We start from the raw sequence: 20,821 nt of genomic DNA, 5'->3' as shown, positions 1-20,821 counted from the left end.
CAAATTATATTTTTGTATTTTGTGAATTTAAAAGTGCAAATAACTGAAAACCATGTGGACAGACTTAGGTTAGTATCGGCAGTTCTTCCAGTGACGACAAAAAAATGTAAAATTATTTTAACAAAAACTTCAATAATATTATTTTTCTTAATACAATACAATGATTTAAAATAAACACTATGTTAGAAATAACTATAAAGAATAAACGTATTTGTGTGACATTCAAGTTTTCATAAAGTACATAAATAATTAACATTATTAACAAGATTTATTTTATAGGCTATTTTGTTGCAATTGAGAACTTAAATTAATCATAAAATTTGTATAGTGTTATTGTATACCAACAGTGAATATTTTATACTAAGCAACATTTGATGTCACCAAGAACTTGACAATAATTATAGTAATTCAGCGTTAACATTATTACTAGTTAAACAAACAGTTTAAATTTAAAATTTAAATGTTTATATTATTTTAAAGATTAATCTTGCTTAAAATTATTTGAATTGTTTGACATATATAGACCTCATATTTTCATTACAATAATTAACCTACAATACTATTTATACCTACCTATATATTATACATTTTATATGAAAAATTAGAATTTGCGAACAATATAAAATGATAACACAAGTAGTATTATGTTACACATCGATGATCGATACATATTGTTGACCACGCATCATTCGTAGTCGTGGTTATAATCGTTTTAGGAACTCACAAGGTACATTTTACAATAATAATTTATTAAACATAATCTATATTTAACATAATATCCTGTTAGTATCCGGATGAATTTCCTGGTCTCCTGAAATCTGGCATGGTTTCGATCATTCCTGAGGGTGATTTGGCAATTGCTGTCGCTGCTGAACCTATGGTATTCTGCAACCTAGTTACTGGATGACCAATATCTTTAAGTTTTTGTACAACAGACTAAAAATCAAAACATGGATAATTAAATAGTGAAAAAATGTTATATTAAATATAATCTTTTATTGCATTTCTATAACAACCTTTGTCGTTCCGTATTCATATTGAACTTCCATAGGAACAAGTTGGTGATAAATTCTAGGTTTGTCTATCACTTCTTTCAATGTCATATTGTACCATAGTTTAAGGGCCGATACCTAAAAACAAAAGTATTTAAATGTTATCCTATTTGTATATAAGTTTAAAGTAATGTAAAAATACAGTTTATTTACAGCTAATTCAACTATGTAAATTATAATATTATAATCAACTAGATTATCTAATTCTAATTTTAAAGTCTCTTAAGATTAGTATTTTTTGAATTAAGACATAATAACGTTTAACAATATTGCTAATTTATTTATTAATAAGTGTATAATGTAACTTATACGGAACACCATTTATATAAATATACACATAATGTCCCTAAGACAGAGAGATTGATTAAATTAAAAAATATTTATAAACATTAAAAGTTGATCATTGTAAATTGTAATGCTAATAAATGTTATTATTTATTTCTTAGAACAAATTTATTTTTGTAAAAATATTTAGGAATTTATCAATTTTACCTGATTGGTCATTAGATTTGTTTTAATTGTAAACATGAACAATGTCCTGAATTTATTTTAATTTCGTTAATTTGCTATTTATAATTTGTATGCAATTTTTACAATATGTTTTTATTATTGCAATGTAAAAAAATCATTTAAATGGTTTTTCGAGATATTGGCATGGTTAATGTTTAATCCTAGACTTAAATAAATGTTCATACAATTTTTAGTTGCTAAATAAAATAATCAAATTCGGACGACCATAATATAAAAATATATAATATAATTCAATAATTAATCACAATTAATTTAAATAAATCATACGTACGTAGGCAGTAGCAAGCGTGATCTTCGATCCACCTGCTGCTCCTGCTCCAAGAACAAAGTCTCCATTTTTGTCGGTGATTATAGTTGGACACATTGAAGACATGGGTCTTTTGCCTGGTTCAATGAAATTAGCGGGTGAAGATGGAATACCGTAATAGTTAGTGACTCCAGGAGTAGAAAAATCGTCCATTTCATTATTTAATGTAATACCAGTGCTAGGAGATACGAAACCACAGCCAAAGCTAAAAGAAAATTCAAAATATTATTTATATATATTTTTTTTTTAAGTTTATTGATATTGTTTTTTCTGATATTCGAAAAATAACATATGTTCTACTCACTATATGTTCAAAGTGCTGGTTCCCACTACAGTGTTACCCAAGGAATCGGTTACGACAATGTTAGCAGTCCCGTGGTTCTCTGGCATGTCAAAGTCAGCACCATAGTACTTTGGGTCCAACGAAGTGAAATTGTCGGATATTTTATTTCGAATACTTTCTATATAACTATCCGATGTTATTTTTTCGTAAATCTACAAATAATACAATTTATTTGAATATTAATGTGTTAACATAGTGTTTGAAGCAGAAAACATACTTTGGATACGTTTACGAAATTATGATCACCTAAATGTGTTCTTTCGCCGTAGCCAAATTTGAATGCCTCTACCAAACGATGTGCGTCTAATCCAGAATTTGGTGCTGGTAATATTCCATCCAATATTCGGAGTATGTAAGCTAAGATTACACCAGAACCAGGTGGTGGTCCCACATGTATTGTATGTCCACTTTTTAAGTCTACGGAAAAAGATTCTTCGACTTCTACCCTAAAACATGGCGTTTGCTATTGATAAAATTTATTGTAATTCACACGAAATTAAAATTAAAAACTTCCAATAATAATACTTTAATTTATATCACCAGTGTAAGGTTTTGTTATTATTTTACCACAATAATATTATATAATAATTATAAATACTTATTGACGATATTAGTTCAAATATAGATTGGTACTAACTCGTAATTGGCTAAATCTTCTTCGGTTATAATACTGTTAACTTTTTTTAAATCTTCCACTAATTGATATGTTAACGACCCGTTGTATATGGCATCGGCACCTTCAACTGATATGATTTTCATGGTCTCTGCTAACTTTGGTAACTTGTACTCTTCTCCAACTTTTTTCACATGGCCTGTTTTTTCATCGAATAATGCTTCTCTAAAATACAATATCCCCATTTAATTATAAAAAAAGTTTTTCCAAAGCTAAAAAAAAATTTAAATAAAATAAAGTAATATATTTTTTCGCTATACCTGAGAAATGGGTCATTCTTTATCAACTCTTCGTGATTTCGCATGTTTAACGCTAGACGTTCACTGATCTTTATACCATTTTCACATAACTTAATAGTTGGCTCAAATAACGATTCCCACGAAACCTTGCCACCGTACAATTTATAAATCGTCGAATAGCCTTTGAGTTCCCCTGGAATAGCAACCGCCAAGCCACCTGTTGGATATTTTAAATAAGTATAAATTCAAAATTGTCGGTCGATATTAATTAACTTTCATAGGTACCTACTGTTGTATAAGTGTCAGACTGATAACATTTTAACATGATAAATAATTAAATATATATAATTATATGGATAGCTAAAATAAGCAATTCAAATATTTATTATTTACTTCTTCTAATAGTACTCGAAACAATTTAAACAATATACATATATTAACAACTGGACGGTATGCCTAGTGTATATGTTACGTTAAAAGAAGGCATAATACATTAGATAATTTATCCTCAGATTTACCATTTCTCGTTTGTAAAAGCCAGAACAGATTACAGAACTACAATATTCATTCGAGGTTTGACTGATGTAATTAGTACTTAAGTATATCTTAGAATTCACCAAGGTCAATCGATTGTACTTTAACCGTAACAAATAATATGAGTGTCGAATGTCACTTTAGTCTAAAATCGGTCTATTTTTTTCTACACAATCAAATGGAGTATAATCATAGTACACAACTTATTCTGAACTCAACAAATCTATAACCTGAGTATTCTTTTTTAAATGTACATTTAATGTACTCACCTAACATCGATTTTTTGGGATCTTTTACAAACATTTCAGAAGTTGCAGCGGCCGGTGCAGTTTCACGTGCATTGATCGTCATTACTTTTTTGGTTGTTGCGTTGTAGATGCTCATCATAAATCCTCCACCAATACCCATGTACTCGGGACATAGAACACCGTCACATAACAATGTTGCTATAGCGGCATCCACGGCATTTCCTCCTCTAGCCATCACGTCCCTTTTTAAAACGATCGAAATATTAAAATTGTCGTATTAATCGGAGAACAATACATTTTGTTTTAAGTAGTTAGGTAGTCAAAGTGTAAATACACACTTAAATACATACCAGTAAATAATATAGATGTAGGTATTCTCTATCGTAAATAAGTTCGTAAAAGTTATGAAATTCGTCGATTTATTTTTAAACGTTTTCTATAATAATAATATTTAAACACATCGTGTAAACAAAATATGACTATCGAGGTTTTTTATGTTTATTTCGTTTATTTTTTTTTATTTTTTTTTATTTTTATTTTTTATTTTTTATCCGTGCCCTAAGGTTAGTGTAAGATAATAATATTTATGATAATATTTGTTTAAATTTTTTTTTCATTTTTTGTATTTATACGTTTTAAGGCTTCAACAGCAAAGGTTATAATATAATATCTATTTATGTACAACTAGATTAACATTAATAATTAATAGTAATTAATAATTATTAACAATTCCTGAATAACTATTATCACAACTTTTAAGTTTATTTAGTAGGTTACATTTATGGATGAAATCAATTATATTTAAATCTTGATTTTTCAATGAGGGCTTCTTTTTTATACATTTTATAGTACCTATCTCATTTAATAAGTACCTAATGTTGGTTGAAATAAATATTGAGTAACTTGTTGTACTGATAACAGTAAATTATTATAATAACAAGTAGGTACAACAAGTTATATTATATTTTGTGGAAATAATTTATTAACCTATTAATTAACCTAAACACAATGTACCTACACGGCAAGTAAATATTAATATTAGAAACCATTTATAATTATTTTTATGATAAACCGGTTCTAACTCAAAACTGATTAGAAAATTCACTGTTTACAAACTATAAAATACGATGAACATAATAATATAATATTGTTTTAGTTCACACAATATTAATCTATTTAAAGTTTAAAAATTAAAATGCAGTATTATATTATTGTGAAATGGTCTATCGGGCATTATCGGCAATTAATGTAATTAATGTTAACCAAACACGATACTTAATTAAATAGTCGTTACATTTGTATTTTTAATATTTCTTGTATTAAATGTCTGTAATAATTACACTCCGATCTGTGCGCACGGTCCCCCGTTGGACACGACGCCGACGTTGCTGTAAGATCCCATTGGCATGCTCGACGGCGGCAACGCAAATTCCGGGTCTGGAATTTCGCCATTGGGTGAATTTTGGGTGTATACAAACACGAACGAAACCACAGCGACCAATATCACCAATCCTACTAGAACAATGCAACTTTTTGTTTGAAACCTGAAAAAATAATATCGTTCCTACGAGTTAGCCATTGACTGTGTTTGTGTTGCAATATCATTCTTAGGCGAATCGATAAGCGCGCTGCACTCAGCACCCTATTGAATCACTTTCATATAGGAAACTATCACTAAACTCTGCCCACTCAAGTATAAATGGGTGTACCAAACCATACCCCAATAAAGTCGTATAATGATGAATATGTTGTCATCGACAGAACAGATGCTCGATGCCAAGTGCAAAATGTATTTTAGTATAGGTGCATCTAGCATTCAATGAGGTGGTTTATCATTCGTTCCGATGTAATAGACTATTTTCTTAACATCAGCGATAAGTCCGGTTCATACATAATATTATATAAATACCTATTTATATAAATGTTTAATATATACGGTTATTGGTTGTTTATTTGTTTTTAAATTAAACGCCTAGACGGAAATATATACAGAGGTTATGAATTACAAAGTAGAATATAAATTGAAAGTACTGGTAATTAAAAATATATACAAAGGTTACAATAAAAATTATGCAAGTAATATTATATAATGTGTATAAAATATAGATTGTGGTATAATACCAACCACAATGTCCAACCTACTTTATCGTAGTATATACCGTATAAAATACTTATACTAATACTTATACTTCGATTAAATATACTTAGTTTTGACTTTAAAATGTTCCGCTTACCTTTGATTTTCACTTACATCTAGTCATATGTCAAGGGACTATCAGGCCTGTGTTTAATATGGGTAAATTGTAACAACGAACGAGTGTTGTATACACATATAATATAATATATAGGTACACTAAAAGTCGCATAATTCCTTAGAATTTGGTTTTGAATGAAAAATGTATACTCGTATCGATATGATTCATTAGTCATTAATAAGATCCTTATACCGACGGTGTTATTAATAGTTAAAATTGAAATTTATAAACTGTTGACAACAGACTTGCAACGTAAGCTTGATTTTTTTTGTTAAAATTATAAGTGCCGTATGAACCATGAGTACTACTACCATGAATACTACTATGAGTACCTACTAACTGTTAATATTGAAATTAATTAAAAGTGATCATTATTATATTATCATCAGCTGGGTGCCTGAGAATTGGGCCACAATTAACCTTTTTTCAAATAGGGAAACGGTAATTGGGCCACTAAAGTTTTACATTTGTAACAGGTAGACGTGGTGATTGGCCACTATTTTCAACGATTTTTTATTATTATGTAGTTGGGCCACTATTAAATTAATACGTCGTATATAAATTACTACAATACCTAACATACCTAACACTGCAGTGCACATGAACTTTTACATGAAGCGACCGCGTGCATTATCAAAAGGTAATGAAATGATAATGAATAAGCAGTAGCTGCCATCAAATGAAAAGCATAAAAATAGCTAAAAACGTAATTTACAAAGATTTTAAATAATTGCAATCGTTTAGTTGATTGCAAACTATTCGATCCAAGTTTAGTATTATATAACATGTGGTTTGGTAATATATATAAATATATTACATAATAATAGTGTTTTTATGTATTAGAAAAAAAAATAATTATTCAATATAAACATTGTATATTTAGGTAAGTAAAAAGTAAACAAATATTTTATACGAGGCAGGTAGATAAAATGTGGCCCAATTACCAACTGCACAATAGCTCACTATTATTTTCCTACAATGGAACAAAAAATACACAAACTACTAACATATCTGATATTGGAAACCTCGTCATTGTACTATACTGTATGCATAGAATTAGTGTGTTATTATAAATTAAAAATCTATAAGTAAATAAATAGTCAAATAAAAAAAAACTCAACAAGGTTAATTCGGATAAAAAAATTAAGTCCACTAAATTTCAAAATAGAACAGCAATTCATTCATTTTTTTTTTTAGTTTCAAACTAATCAAATTGCATATAAAATGAATTAATTTCAAGTTTCAAGTGAATAAACAATATATGCCTAATACCTATGTATAATTTATATTGAAAGAAGTTGTATAAAGAACATACCAGAAAAACAAGTATCTTCTTCTTCAATTGGCATTTTTAAAAACAGTTATGTAGTTTAATACATTATATTATAATATAACGTACCTATTCGAATAATTTAGATGAATTTATTTTATTTACTCGCTGTAAGCAGTTCGTATGATAAAAAAAATTGGAAGTGCAATAAACTTTTAAAAATCGTTACTAAATAAATTTAATGTTTATTTGTTAGTTAAAAAACAAATCATAGCTACCGCATTTAAAATAATAAACACGTGACAAAAAAAACAATCTAACACTATGTGTTTTAACCAAATCCCGCTGTAAATATTATTTTATAATGCAATACTTATAATCTATTGTCTGTTTACTCTATGACTATACTATGGTTTTAGAATATAATATATTTATGATAGACTTAAGAATTATATGACGTTATCATTAAACACCGAGGACAGTAATACGTTACGTTGTTTTCCCTGAATACATTTTTTAGTTTTCTATAACTATACAATTTAAGAGGACGCCACCCCGTTGTTTCCGTTTACAGAAGCGTACAACTTAAAAAGAGAAATCAATTCAGAAATTCGTATTACATTTTAGACTTGCAATTTCAATATGCCAATGATGCAAGTTGGGCTTTTAATAACCTATAACTAGGTACGGTTTAAAAATTAATGGAACAAAAAAACAGGGATATCGCTCAGCTATATAATATATATATTTAGGCATCTAGTATATTTCTGTCATTGAGTCAGTCACTGTAGGTAATGTATGTACACTTCAAAAACGATTCTGAGCTGAGACGGCCAAAAACCTTTATTTTTCATAATTTTCTTATTCTCTTCTTAAGAATATTTCTAAGGATACTTTGTTTTATACTTACATATTTATCATCATATACATAAAATGGAAAAATACTAAACAATTTATAATATTCAAAAATAGCAACAAAAAAAAACTAACTATTTTGAAAAATACGATAATATTATCGTACGATCATATTTAGTAAAAATGTAATTTGAATAATTTCTAAAAATGTCTACGGTTAATAATTTTTGAATAGTTACAAAAAAAAAGCAAAAACGATTTTGATAAAAATTAGCTCAGTGTTAAAATTCTCGTTCATTGTTAATTTTTTGTATGGTCTCCCTAATAATTTTGAATAATACTGGAAATAGTTAACCCACCCAAAGTACAATCTAGATTCATCTGCTCCCGAATCCACTCTCAAAGTTAAAAATCTAAGGCTCCAAAAGGTGATGAGTGACGAGTCATACAAAAAACAAACATTATTGTGAAACTGTAATTCGTCTCTCCCCACAGAATCTAAAATAAACGTGCGGAATTGAATTATTTTCATAAAAAATATGTGATTTTAAACCCCACCCATAATACTTTTAATAATATAATATGATACATTACGTAAATACCTATTAGACATTAATGTAGGTGCCATGTGCTTTACATACTTACATTAATTATTATTTTTTTTATCGTACTATTGCATTGGTTATTTATTGTGTTTAAAGTACCTATGAATGATGCAGCATATTGTATACCAAGACGAATGAGTGTTTCCTGGCAGTTGTAGTACCTCATATTATTATTATATATTTATATACATAATACGCGCAAATTATAATCTACAGACAGTGTAAAATACAATGTACTTAGGTACTCAGGTACGGGTACCTACATAAATAATAATTAATAAATCTTTTAATAATTTAGTAGTAGATACAGTAAGTTTTTATTTTTCTTGGGGGAGGGGAGGAAGGGGTAAGAGATGATTTTGTCAACGTTCTTATAAATTTTTCTCGGTATTATTCAGCACCATAATAAAATTCATAGTATAAATTCTAATATCTACATTAAACATATTAATATAGAGGGATTCGAGTACATAATTTTTCATTTTTTTATTTGGTTGAGTATCTAGTATCTACACCGTAATGTGTATACCGTATACATAAGCACATCATATAAACTTCAGCAATCGTATATATAGGTGATATTATTGTAGTACTACTAGCACTACACGTCTATGCCAAAAAATAATTTAAGTAATTGATTGAAAACAGTTGGTAAACGAACATTGCAGGTCACTGTAGTGTGGTCTGAAAGTCTGAAAATTCAAAATTTTTATAAATTACCTACCTACGTTTAATTGGATAATTATTATACAGGTATGTACGTCCGCTGATTCCACTACGAAATCAAACTATGACAGTAATACTAGTATGTCCGGAAAGCTATTTTTCTTTTCTTTGAAATTTTTATTAGTAGATATCTATGGGTACCTATTATATTCGAGATGCAAAATGTATAAACCAAGTACTGACCTATGTCTCTTTTTTGTTCTCCCAAGTATAGGTGTGCTTTCAGACATGTCTACCGACGAAGTCCTTCCCGACGCGGAAACGCCATCTAAACGAACGCTATCCATTTGATTTCACGCACAAAAATAAACTACGACGGAGCTTAAACGCGAGCTGCAATCGGTAATCATGTAAGTAAAACCGAACAGACCGCAATACCGGACAATTGTGGTTCGGAATCATAATAATATTATATTTTTATTCAACACTAAAAAAACGATAATAATGTAGGTGTATTAAATACCGGTGTATTATGAACCGGGGTCGGCACTTGGTCTGTAATAGAACAGTAGCTGAAATATTATTATCATGTAGTAACTAATAATAGTTTTCTCGGTTGGCAAACAATTTTTTTATCAATATTATTATTATTATTATTATTAAATAATTATATAATAATATAAAATTATGTTATCATTCCACTCGCGCATTACATCTAGCTGATTTCTTATATAATAAACCATACAATAATGTACCAGTATCACGTTATAAAGTTAGTAATATACATTATAAACAAATAATTATAAATATAAAATTAGAACGCACCTGCAGAAAACCATAATGTACGTATCGTGTTCCGAGTCAATCAATGAACCGATGTAATCTGAAAAATATTAGACGATAACAATGAATGAAAAATGAATATGGAGCTCCAATATTAATTGTTATATACACACCAAATTTGTGTCAGGCTTACGTTTTTTTTTTTCGGATGAATTAAATCGAAGAGGTTCCCCTCACCGCGGTCAAAAGTAAAATGAACAGTGATCGTGCTGTAAATTTAAAATGTCCTTTTTAAAAAAACTTACGAGTGTATTCGTATAATATTATAAATTATAATTTATAGTGTAATATTATTATAACACTTCAGACTTGATGTCTACGTGTCAGTTACAGCTGTAGTTCGAACGTTGTTAAACACCCGAATAAGCGCTACATTGATTCAAAGAATGTTTATGTAATTATGACAATAGGCATACCCAACGAAAGTTAAAATTGCATAAGAATCTAATCAGTAATCACCGCAAATGATTCGTCAAATTATGTTACAGGCGCAGTTTGTATTTAAAAATTAAAATTACCTTTTCTTGTACCTAATAATCAGTAATCATTAATCATTAGTTATTAGTTATTACCTACTCGTAAAATAAAAATCGAAACTTAAGAATAGGTAATTAGCGACGCTTTATTTCTAATCCACAACTCATGACGAATTACTACAAAAATAATTGAAGATGATGACACAATCAAACAATCACATTGTAATTTCGCACTTGAAACCTTATTTTTACACTTGACGTTTTATAATTTTATTGGGTAGCACGGTCTGTTTAACGATAAAGGTAACATAAAACATTTTTAAACGCATGACCCGATGATTCATTGAGTTTTTTATACTAAATAAAGGACTCAATAATACATTTATTTGTGAATAAAACGTAATAATGTGTCCAGTATCCATACTAAAAAAATATGTTCTACCCTTCGATTTCTTTTTCCCTTTACAGCCTTTCCTACCAATATTTAGTTCGGTTTTTGTACTTATGTAATATTATGTTACGGTTATAGAAAATAATTCAATAATATTACTGCATTGTTTTATCTGTTGGGTAAATGGGTAATATTATATAAGTGATTCGTATACATTTCAAAAAATCTTTAACTTTTAGACATTAAATACCAACTGTGTTTGTGATAATTTGTTAAAACTGAACCAAAGGATTTTCCTAAATCGACTGTTCTGTCTACTAAGAAGAAAAGTAACTGTACATTTCTAGCCAAAAATCAAAAAAATGTTTCTATAACAAATATCAATTGAAATAACACATATCACATTAATTATTGCTTTAACCTAATACCTATAATTATAAACATTTGACATTATATTTAATACCTGTCCATAGTATTTATAATATAAAATGTAAACAAATCATTTTTACAAACTAAATATATAAATAATAATGAGTAACTGTCTCTTTACGTCACTTTCGCAGCCACACCTCTCACAGTACTATAATATATGTCAATAAAATCGTTCATTGCTTATCTATAAGCAATTCACTGATAATTCAGTAAGTATTATGTTAAATTTCACAATCCTTTAATGTTCAATCATATTATATTATAAATTATAATAAAATATATTTATATTTCAATTGAAATATTAATATTTCTACTCCTTTATTACATTTTGATGCATCTAAATATACTTATTGATCATTGTGGTAGTGTTAGTTTAGATGTTAAGCGTTTCATATTTTTCACATATTTTAGTCACTTCTTCGCTTCACTGACCTAATTTTGTCATGTTTGTGCGAGGGGATGACATTATTTCTTCTTATTATAATATTTTTATATTTTTTATATTGGGAGACGAAAATAACAATTGATCATAATTCTTAATTATTTTTCATCATAAAGTCATTTAATTAATTTTTACCTAACACGTTGTTTGAAAGCACATTTTGTTAACATGTAACATAAGAAATAGAACATATTTATGCAATTAATACTTTATTTGTAGAAAATAATACAATTATAATTTAATATCATTAAGTTGATTTCAGTGGCTAGGTACTGAAGTTTATTTATAATTGCATTAACGAATTTCCAACTCTAGAAGAAAAAGTAGCTTTTTATTTAAATACGTACATAAGATTTGTCTTCAGTTTTAGAATATTTACGTATACATAATTGGGTTTTGTTATTCTATAAGAAACATGCATAACTAGTTATATGCATAATTTTTAGTCATGGGCAAATGTTAGAGCTGTTTAAAAACACTAATAACTAATAATATAAGAATAACTATTTGAATATTGCGCATATGAATATAACTTATCATACCTCTTAAGTTCCTACGTCCTACCGAATAATATTGTACATATTATGTAATAATTTTTGTAAACCGCTATTTCTAACTTCAAAATTTTCTTTTGTGTTTGAGTGTCTCTAATAATGAACTGTATATTGAACGCGTAACATATAATATAGTCTAGGGCAAATTTTTAACTTAAGCTGTACATTAAGTTAAGTCATCAAGACAATTTATATGGAAGTAGATATTAATCATGGGCATAATTATTTTATGAAACGTAATATTATTAGTTTCCATTATATTAGTTTCCAGCATTTCTAATATAGAAATATGAAACTAGCAACTACCTAAGCCATATTATGAGATGGATCATAATACTAATAATTTGATATTTTAATTGCATTTTTAATCATTTTAATTGCATTTAAAAATAAGAGAAAGGTGATCTTACTCGATAATTCAGTGATGCCCACGTTTACCAATGTAATGAATGACAAATCAAAATTTTAAATCATCCACAATGGATGTACTTATTGAATTATATTAAATTGCATAATACAGTCATCCCAATTACTTATTAAAAATTTAAAAATGTCTAAAAAAAAATTAAATATTAAATGTCACTACATAAGTCTTAACATACACACAATAAATACAAAATTATTATTTTTAATTATATATTATGAGTACAAGTTTTAAATTTGGATCGATTAAATATGTACCTTGCTATAGACGCCAGTAAATAAAAAAAACCATATTGATAAGTATATAATTTATGACATTTTTTTTTAACTACAGACAAATTGCCTTATTAATGTTTTTATTAATCCGTTACCCGCATTGAATAAAGTTCGATAAAATTGAAAAATGTTTTTAAAAAATCTTAAAACATTCTATAAAATTAATTTGTTGAAGCCACCACCATGTACCCATGTAGACAAAATGCCAACGCAATACAATTTTTGACAAACAATTATAATATTAAAAATAAATTTTAGAAAAGGAATTTAATTTTAAACCATGTGACGTTCATAAAATAAAAAGTGATGAACACATTTTTTCCAAACACTTCAGCTTCAAACAGTCAGTACTCGAGAAAATGGATAAATGTAATATTTATTTATGTATTATCATGTATAAGATATAAATAAAAACTTGAACACATCTTCTAACAACTAGCTTTAGTACTTAGTAATAGTTTAAGAAACTGATGAAACTCATGGCTTTTCTAGAAATAATTAATTGTTCACTTTATTATGCTCACATGATAATTTAGTTAAGCGTTTTAATACCTACTTAGGTGCATAAAACTGTATTAATCTAGTCAAATAATTCAGTTAATGTGCATAAACTTAAAATTTTAGTTTAAACTTTGAATTGAAAATATGTCCTTTAAAGTGTCCGTATAATATGTTTTAAATGTCAAAACAGATACGTTCATAGTTAGGATTGTGTAGAATTATTATTATTAGTATTATTATCTTATAAAGGTGCATACGATTGGTACATAATATTATCTCTCTAAAATAACGAAAAATTCTTTAAAATAACGTACGAATCTAAAAATAAAAATAGGTTCATACTCTATTATGTCATTTTGCAACTACGTTCAATGGTAAAAAATAAAAAAACTCATCAGCAGATTACCATCACCATCGCACTGCACAATAGACACAATAAATCTGCATCGGGTAATAAACTGTTATAATTCAAATTATACACATCCGCAAACATTTTTAATTTAACATAAATTATAGGAAATGTATGGTGCTCAAAACTTTGGGTACCTAGGTATAAATGTAACATAATGATTTTGTGTGAAAAAAAGAATTATATATAGAAGACAAATTAATTAACTCAAAATCTACTCTATAAAATGATTTTATTGTATAAACTAATGTAACTAAAAAGTTACATTTTTTTTTAAAACTTCAAAATAATTACCTAGTTAGTTATTTATTTTTGTCAACACTATAGGTACTAAAATGAAATAACGTTTTGAATTTTTTGCAAATATGCTATAACGAACTTATACAAATACATTATACGCATATAAACTCATTCGGATGCCTTAATACTGTGCATTACACACATACAATTTGTTAGTACACTTTATGTTACATTATATATTATTCTAGCTGTTATATATTTTTATTGCATTGAAACTGACCTTCTATATAACAGTTAAAAAGCTTTGTATAAAATAATTGCTACGATCACGCAAACTTAATCGTCATAGGTACGGTTTATTTGACATAAAAATATATTTTTTGTATAAACCTCCAAAAAATGTAGTTGAAATCTTAAAAGTAGTATATTATATACATACGTTTAAGTTGAAAATATAAAAGTAGATAGGAACAACTAAGTTTAATGAATTGTATATTCATAGACTATTTTTCATTCAATAGTATTAAAATTTCAAGTTAGCTTAGAATAAACATAAGTATTATAATATAGCTATAATAGCCGGAAAGGTAATATTTTACATTACATTTTTGGTACCTTTAATTTATTTGTCCAATTTGCTTATTATATTGCATAGAAAAAATGTACGTACATAATTAATAACACTCACGAAAAAAAAAAAAATCAAAGAAATATAATTTTTAGTAAGCCACCACGAACTACGTAAGTAGTAATGCCATCACATTCTATTTCGTACTGCTGATTAAAATATAACTCGCCAAATAGGTAGGAACATACACAACACTGGAACGAAGAGAGAGCGCGTCGACAGGCAGGTTTTACGTTCAGTGATGACCAAAAAGTTATGACAGTAAACGTCCTTGAATTTTTATACAACTAGAAGTGAGAATAAACAGCGAATAGATTAGTAGATACTCAAGTACGTATGTATAAGCAGTGTCATTGTATACATATATATATATTACATTTATCAATATAGGTTTGGACAGATGAAATTCCCAACACAAAACGTAACAATAAAAACATCTGTTCTTGTTGGCATTTATCCACAGTAAGTTAGGTATACATGGTGACGTTTTACACGTATAGTAATTAATAATTAATAATTATACATATATTATTTACTGCCTACATATTTCATTCCTGAAGTAAAAATAATTAATAACGATTATGGGTTAAGTATACTTAGGTTTTTCATTATATCGTATAAAGTGTTTAACTTAAACTTTTATTTTGACAAAATATTTACTCATACCATTGATTTTCAATAATTCATAATTAATTGTCTATTATAAAATCAATGCCTTATAACTACGACCCACTCAATATAACAATTTAATACATAGATTTAAAATTCAGATGGTTTTTAGGCTGTCTTTTTTTGACAAAATGTTTAAGTTATTCTAAATGAAATATAAAGATTATTATATTTCGTAAGCAGGTACCTATCAATAATGATTTTAATGTTTAAATAATCAATTAAGGACCAATTTGTAATGCCTACTTTTTAAATTAGTATTTGTGTAGAAAGTTTACCCTCGGTTTATTAATCGATACAAACCAGTAACCACCGTGTAATTAACTATATCTAAATTTAAAAATAAAAAAATCAATAATACCACAGTTTTAACCTTAATAATTTACTAAAGTATTATATATTTATATTGACAATGACAACAATAATTTATTTATATAAAGTATAATTCTTGAAATAAGCAATATTACTATGTATTTTGAAAAATGTAAACTACATATTACTTGAACATTATTTACCTATTGTCTTTTTCAAGATGTTAGTTGGTGAACCTACTATACCAGACACTATCTACAAACTATTGGATATCAAATTAAAATATATACTTTCAATTTCATAATCTGAAGTAAAATACTTCTATTGAATCTTTTAGGAAAATAAGGTATCCCGTAAAATCTATAGCCCACTTATCCGATCACCAAAACTTTGATCAAAACAACAGATTGTTATCAAAAAATAATAAATATTTATTTTTATAGGCACATCCAACTGTTTCAGAGATTATGGAATTGAAAATATTGACTTTCATTAAAAATCAAAATTCAGTAGAAAGGTACTTAAGTCCCAAAAATCCATTATCACCCTTAGTACCTATTTCCGTGAAAAATCAATGTATTTAAATGTAGTTTTTTACAGAAATAAGTACTAAAATTCAAATTGAATGCCATAAAGTTCATTTTTGTTTTTTACAATTATTAGTTATGACTAATGACAACTATCTACTTTGTCCCTATATTTATATAAACTAAGATGAAAAAAAAATAAAAGTTAAAATTATCTATTTACCTATAGGCTATAATATATTGGTGTGAGAGGGTTAATGTAAAACGATTGTCTTTAGTCTAAAATGAGATAAACAAATAGTAAGAAATGAGATTATACTGCATAGGTAGTTATTTTGTATGTAAATACCTAGTACCTACTATTATTATATTTTATATTAGAATTTAAACAATACCTTTTTAATAATAATTTGCATACACAGATAAGTATTTTTATCAATACATATATATAATAATAATATAAGAAAACGGGTAAGTGGGTGACGCTCCTTTGTACAGTAAGTTACAAATGGGTCGCTGTAACGGAAAATGTTAAATTTGAACTCAATTATATAATATCATAGTATACGAAAAACGATTCTTAGCGAAGACGGTTTGTCGGAATAGGATATTTTATATTATTTATATTGTTATTATTACTATGGTAGACGGTAGGTTGAATGAATATTATTTGCATATTATCATATTTGTACATGATAATGTTCTTTAATAGTTTCAAGTACTCACAAAAATATTTTCAAATTACAACAATATAACTAAAATTGTTATTCTTGGTTATTTAATATGTAATTTCGTCCAAATTTTAACTGAATAACTAAACAAAAAATTTTTTTAGATTTTTCGGTTGCAGAATGAAATACTTACGAGGAACTTTAATTTAAATTTTCAATCCTTAGCTATAAAAGTTGAACTTTCATACATTTTTAACTTCAAAATAATTGGTAAATTTTCAATTTTATAAATGTTGTCAAAATGTGAACTTTAAATGCTTATAAAAAAAGTTATAACTATGTATTTTTAATAATTTTCAATTGCAATTGCAACAATATATCAGCAGAAATGGTTCAAATTGTCAAGCTTTTTACGAATAACATTTTATTGACATTTATAGAAAAAAAAAACTAAAAAAATTGAAAATTTGTAAACGTCTATAAACAGCTCAAAACGAGTCAAAATAATTTGAAAATGATAAAATAAAAATATATACTAAATCTTAAGTACCTACAATTTTTTGTTTTTGATTTACAAGAAAATAATAAAATCGTTCCACGAGAAACCGAGTGAATATATAAAAAAATGAATTTGAGTTTCTGATAAACTGTGTTTAAATATAGGAAAACATATAGAGAATCGTGTATTAAATTTTTGAAGCTTATATATAAATAAAGTATGAATTTCTAACTCAGAATAATTGGCACATTTCTAGTGACTTTTATGAATTTTGTCAAAACTCGAACTTCAAAAGCTCATCAAAAAATTCAATGGATTTATTTATGTGAACAATTTTTAACTTATTATAATTTACAAAATTGGTATTAGCCATTAGGTATAACCACGGTTATCTACTCCTTCCTAGTAGATAACCGTGGGTATAACCAAACATTTAACTTTGATAATCAAATAGTGTATGTTAAAAAGTTGCATCCCTCCCACAATCATGACAAAATCATTTGACCGCCACTGCTTTGAGAAATAAATACCACTTATAACATAAATTATATACGATACAATTATTATACTGAGTAAAATTTAAAAAATTGACATATAACGTATAACAACAAATATCCAAAAGTCACATGTAAATATGGTGGCTATAAATTACCTTAAGTATGTAGTAGTAACGAATGCTTCTATTTATATTTCTTGAGAAATTACTAGTTCAAATCGCAAAACCAACTCTTTTTTATGTCTTTATTGTCTTTATTCAAGTAGTATGCACTAACATAAAAACTTTACACCACTGTATATATAAATATTTCATAAAAATAAGTAATTAAAATAAGAAATTTAGTTTAATATAAATTGCACAGTAAAAATACATCAATAAATATTTTTAATCGTACAACAAAATTTCAAAAAGCTAGATCATAGTAATTTTTGGTTAGGTATAATAATAATTTAGGAACATACAAGGTACTTTTTACAACAAATAGGTAGTTAATAAAATTCAATCAATATAAAACATAATATTGTATTAATTTCCAGATGAATTTCCTGGCCGCCTAAAATCTGGCATAGCTTCAAACCTCCCTGAAGAAGTTTTAGCTATGGCTGTAACGGCTGATGCTCCATTATCCAACCTAAGGACTGGATGACCAATATCCATAAGTTTCCGTACTATATCCTGAAAATATGCAATGGACTTATAGCTAAAATTGAACTAGTATTATGATTTATGAATAAAGTAGTAAAATAAAATCTCATTTCTCTCATACCGTAGTTGTTCCATATTCATATTGCACTTCCATAGGTATAAGTTGGTGGTAAATTCTGGGTTTGTCTATCACTTCTTTTAATGTTTGATTGTACCATAACTTGAGAGCAGACACCTAAAAACAGCAAACATTTTTTAAATATTATACAGTTTTAAAACATTTGAAGAATTTTTTGAATCTCATAGATAATTAATTAAATTAGTTCCATTTCCATTTTTAATAAACCCAACACATTTTTAATTAACTTAAGTTTGTAAAAATATATTTATATAAATTAATTGAATATCCTTGCTGTACCTTCAGATACAGGGTTTTGAAGGGAATTTAAGACATCTGAAAATGTCATGACAAACTAGGCATTTTATTTGTAAAACATAACTAGTACTGATAAAAGTTAATTTTGATATAATTACTTAGAGTGATAAATTTGATAAACGCCTAAATAGGTTACTTAAAAAAAATATTATGTAGCAATAGTTAAGTTTGTTTGTTATGTCTATTAGGTATAAATAACTATAGAAAATTACTCAAATTACTCAATTACTCTACCTATGTAAATTCCTACTTGCATTTCTACAACTATTTAAATTTAGAAGCTAAATAAGATATAATTTCATATTTACTAGAATACTTTGAAATTAATTTAAAAAATTAAAACTTTATACATTTAGAAAAAAAATTCATACATAAGCAGTAGCAAGAGTGATTTTAGATCCTCCTGCAGCTCCCACTCCGAGAACGAAGTCACCATTTCTATCAGTGAATATAGTTGGACACATTGAAGACATTGGTCGCTTGCCGGGTTCAATGAAATTGGCAGGTGAAGATGGAATACCATAATAGTTAATGACTCCAGGAGTAGAGAAATCATCCATTTCATTATTTAAAAGTATACCAGTACTAGGAGACATGAAACCACAACCAAAGCTGAAATAAAAATGAAATCGGTAGGTACATTGCTAAATAAAATAACTTACATCAATTATAAATGTAAAAAAATACTTAAATACTTACTAAGTGTTTAATGTACTTGTAGCTACAACAGTATTGCCCGCTGAATCCGTTACAACAATGTTAGCAGTTCCGTGATTCTCTGGCATATCGTAATCAGCTCCATAGTATCTTGGATCTGATGAAGTAAAACTATCAGATATATTATTTTGAATACTATTGATGTAACTATCTGATTTTACTTTATCATAAATCTAAATAAGTAAATTCATTCAAGTATTGATAATATAAAAAATAAAAAAACATTAGAAATTTAATTTATTACTTGAGACACATCAACAAATTTATGATCTCCTAAATGGGTTCTTGCTCCAAACCCAAACTTGAAAGCTTCCACAAATCGATGTGCGTCTAAGCCAATGTCAGGTGCTGGCAATATCCCATCCAATATTCGGAGTATGTATGCCAATATGATACCAGAACTAGGTGGTGGCCCCACATGTATTGTGTATCCACTTTTTAAATTTACTGGAAAAGACTCTTTTATTTCAATTCTAAAAACATAACATTTAGTTTTGTAAATATTATAATGAATTATAAAAGTACAATGTGTATACAAAAAAAAATTGGTTAAATTTCTATTTGGCAGTGGCTAGCTAGAATTTTATTTTGGGTAATCTGAAAAAACAAAGTAACTCTACATAGGTACATACAAATGTTATAAAATAATATAA

At 27.1% G+C, this 20,821-nt stretch overlaps 3 protein-coding genes across 6 annotated transcripts in view; 1 reads left to right on the top strand and 2 right to left on the bottom strand.

Moving 5' to 3' along the window:
- Nucleotides 1-728: 728 nt before the first annotated feature.
- LOC111042284 (gamma-glutamyltranspeptidase 1-like) lies at nucleotides 729-15,424 on the bottom strand. 3 transcript variants are annotated; one of them, XM_022326836.1, is made up of 12 exons: nucleotides 15,181-15,424; nucleotides 10,535-10,630; nucleotides 10,404-10,461; nucleotides 5,268-5,471; nucleotides 3,949-4,169; nucleotides 3,167-3,362; nucleotides 2,871-3,071; nucleotides 2,451-2,679; nucleotides 2,195-2,385; nucleotides 1,855-2,095; nucleotides 1,017-1,130; nucleotides 729-936 (listed from the first exon to the last, which is right to left on the bottom strand). In XM_022326836.1, exons 3-12 carry the CDS (start codon nucleotides 10,415-10,417, stop codon nucleotides 784-786), a joined length of 1,764 nt encoding a protein of 587 aa, XP_022182528.1. In that variant the 5' UTR covers nucleotides 10,418-10,461; nucleotides 10,535-10,630; nucleotides 15,181-15,424; the 3' UTR covers nucleotides 729-783. The 3 variants fall into 3 exon arrangements, with proteins under 3 accessions (XP_022182528.1, XP_022182527.1, XP_022182525.1); XM_022326835.1 differs by having other exon boundaries at nucleotides 10,555-10,630; XM_022326833.1 differs by lacking the exons at nucleotides 10,404-10,461; nucleotides 10,535-10,630; nucleotides 15,181-15,424 and adding an exon at nucleotides 9,822-9,948.
- LOC111042285 (UPF0454 protein C12orf49 homolog) overlaps nucleotides 9,890-20,821 on the top strand; it is a 23,908-nt gene continuing 12,976 nt past the window's right edge. Inside the window, exon 1 of the mRNA XM_022326837.1 lies at nucleotides 9,890-9,988. The gene's annotated coding sequence lies outside the window, so the exon portion shown is untranslated. The remainder of the gene's footprint in view (nucleotides 9,989-20,821) is intronic.
- The window catches only part of LOC111042283 (gamma-glutamyltranspeptidase 1-like), an 11,511-nt gene continuing 9,288 nt past the window's right edge, over nucleotides 18,599-20,821 (bottom strand). For both annotated transcript variants that reach the window (XM_022326831.1, XM_022326832.1), the window contains 5 exons: nucleotides 20,413-20,641; nucleotides 20,151-20,341; nucleotides 19,823-20,063; nucleotides 19,137-19,250; nucleotides 18,599-19,045 (listed from right to left, as the gene is read on the bottom strand). In XM_022326831.1, coding sequence (XP_022182523.1) covers nucleotides 18,896-19,045; nucleotides 19,137-19,250; nucleotides 19,823-20,063; nucleotides 20,151-20,341; nucleotides 20,413-20,641 — 925 coding nt within the window. In that variant the 3' untranslated portion in view covers nucleotides 18,599-18,895. The remainder of the gene's footprint in view (nucleotides 19,046-19,136; nucleotides 19,251-19,822; nucleotides 20,064-20,150; nucleotides 20,342-20,412; nucleotides 20,642-20,821) is intronic.

Source organism: Myzus persicae, unplaced genomic scaffold (genome assembly GCF_001856785.1).
Source record: "Myzus persicae strain clone G006 unplaced genomic scaffold, MPER_G0061.0, whole genome shotgun sequence".
Taxonomy (NCBI): Eukaryota; Metazoa; Arthropoda; class Insecta; order Hemiptera; family Aphididae; genus Myzus; species Myzus persicae.
Note: the sequence above shows the minus strand (reverse complement) of the source record. Positions and strands in the feature narration are given on the sequence as shown.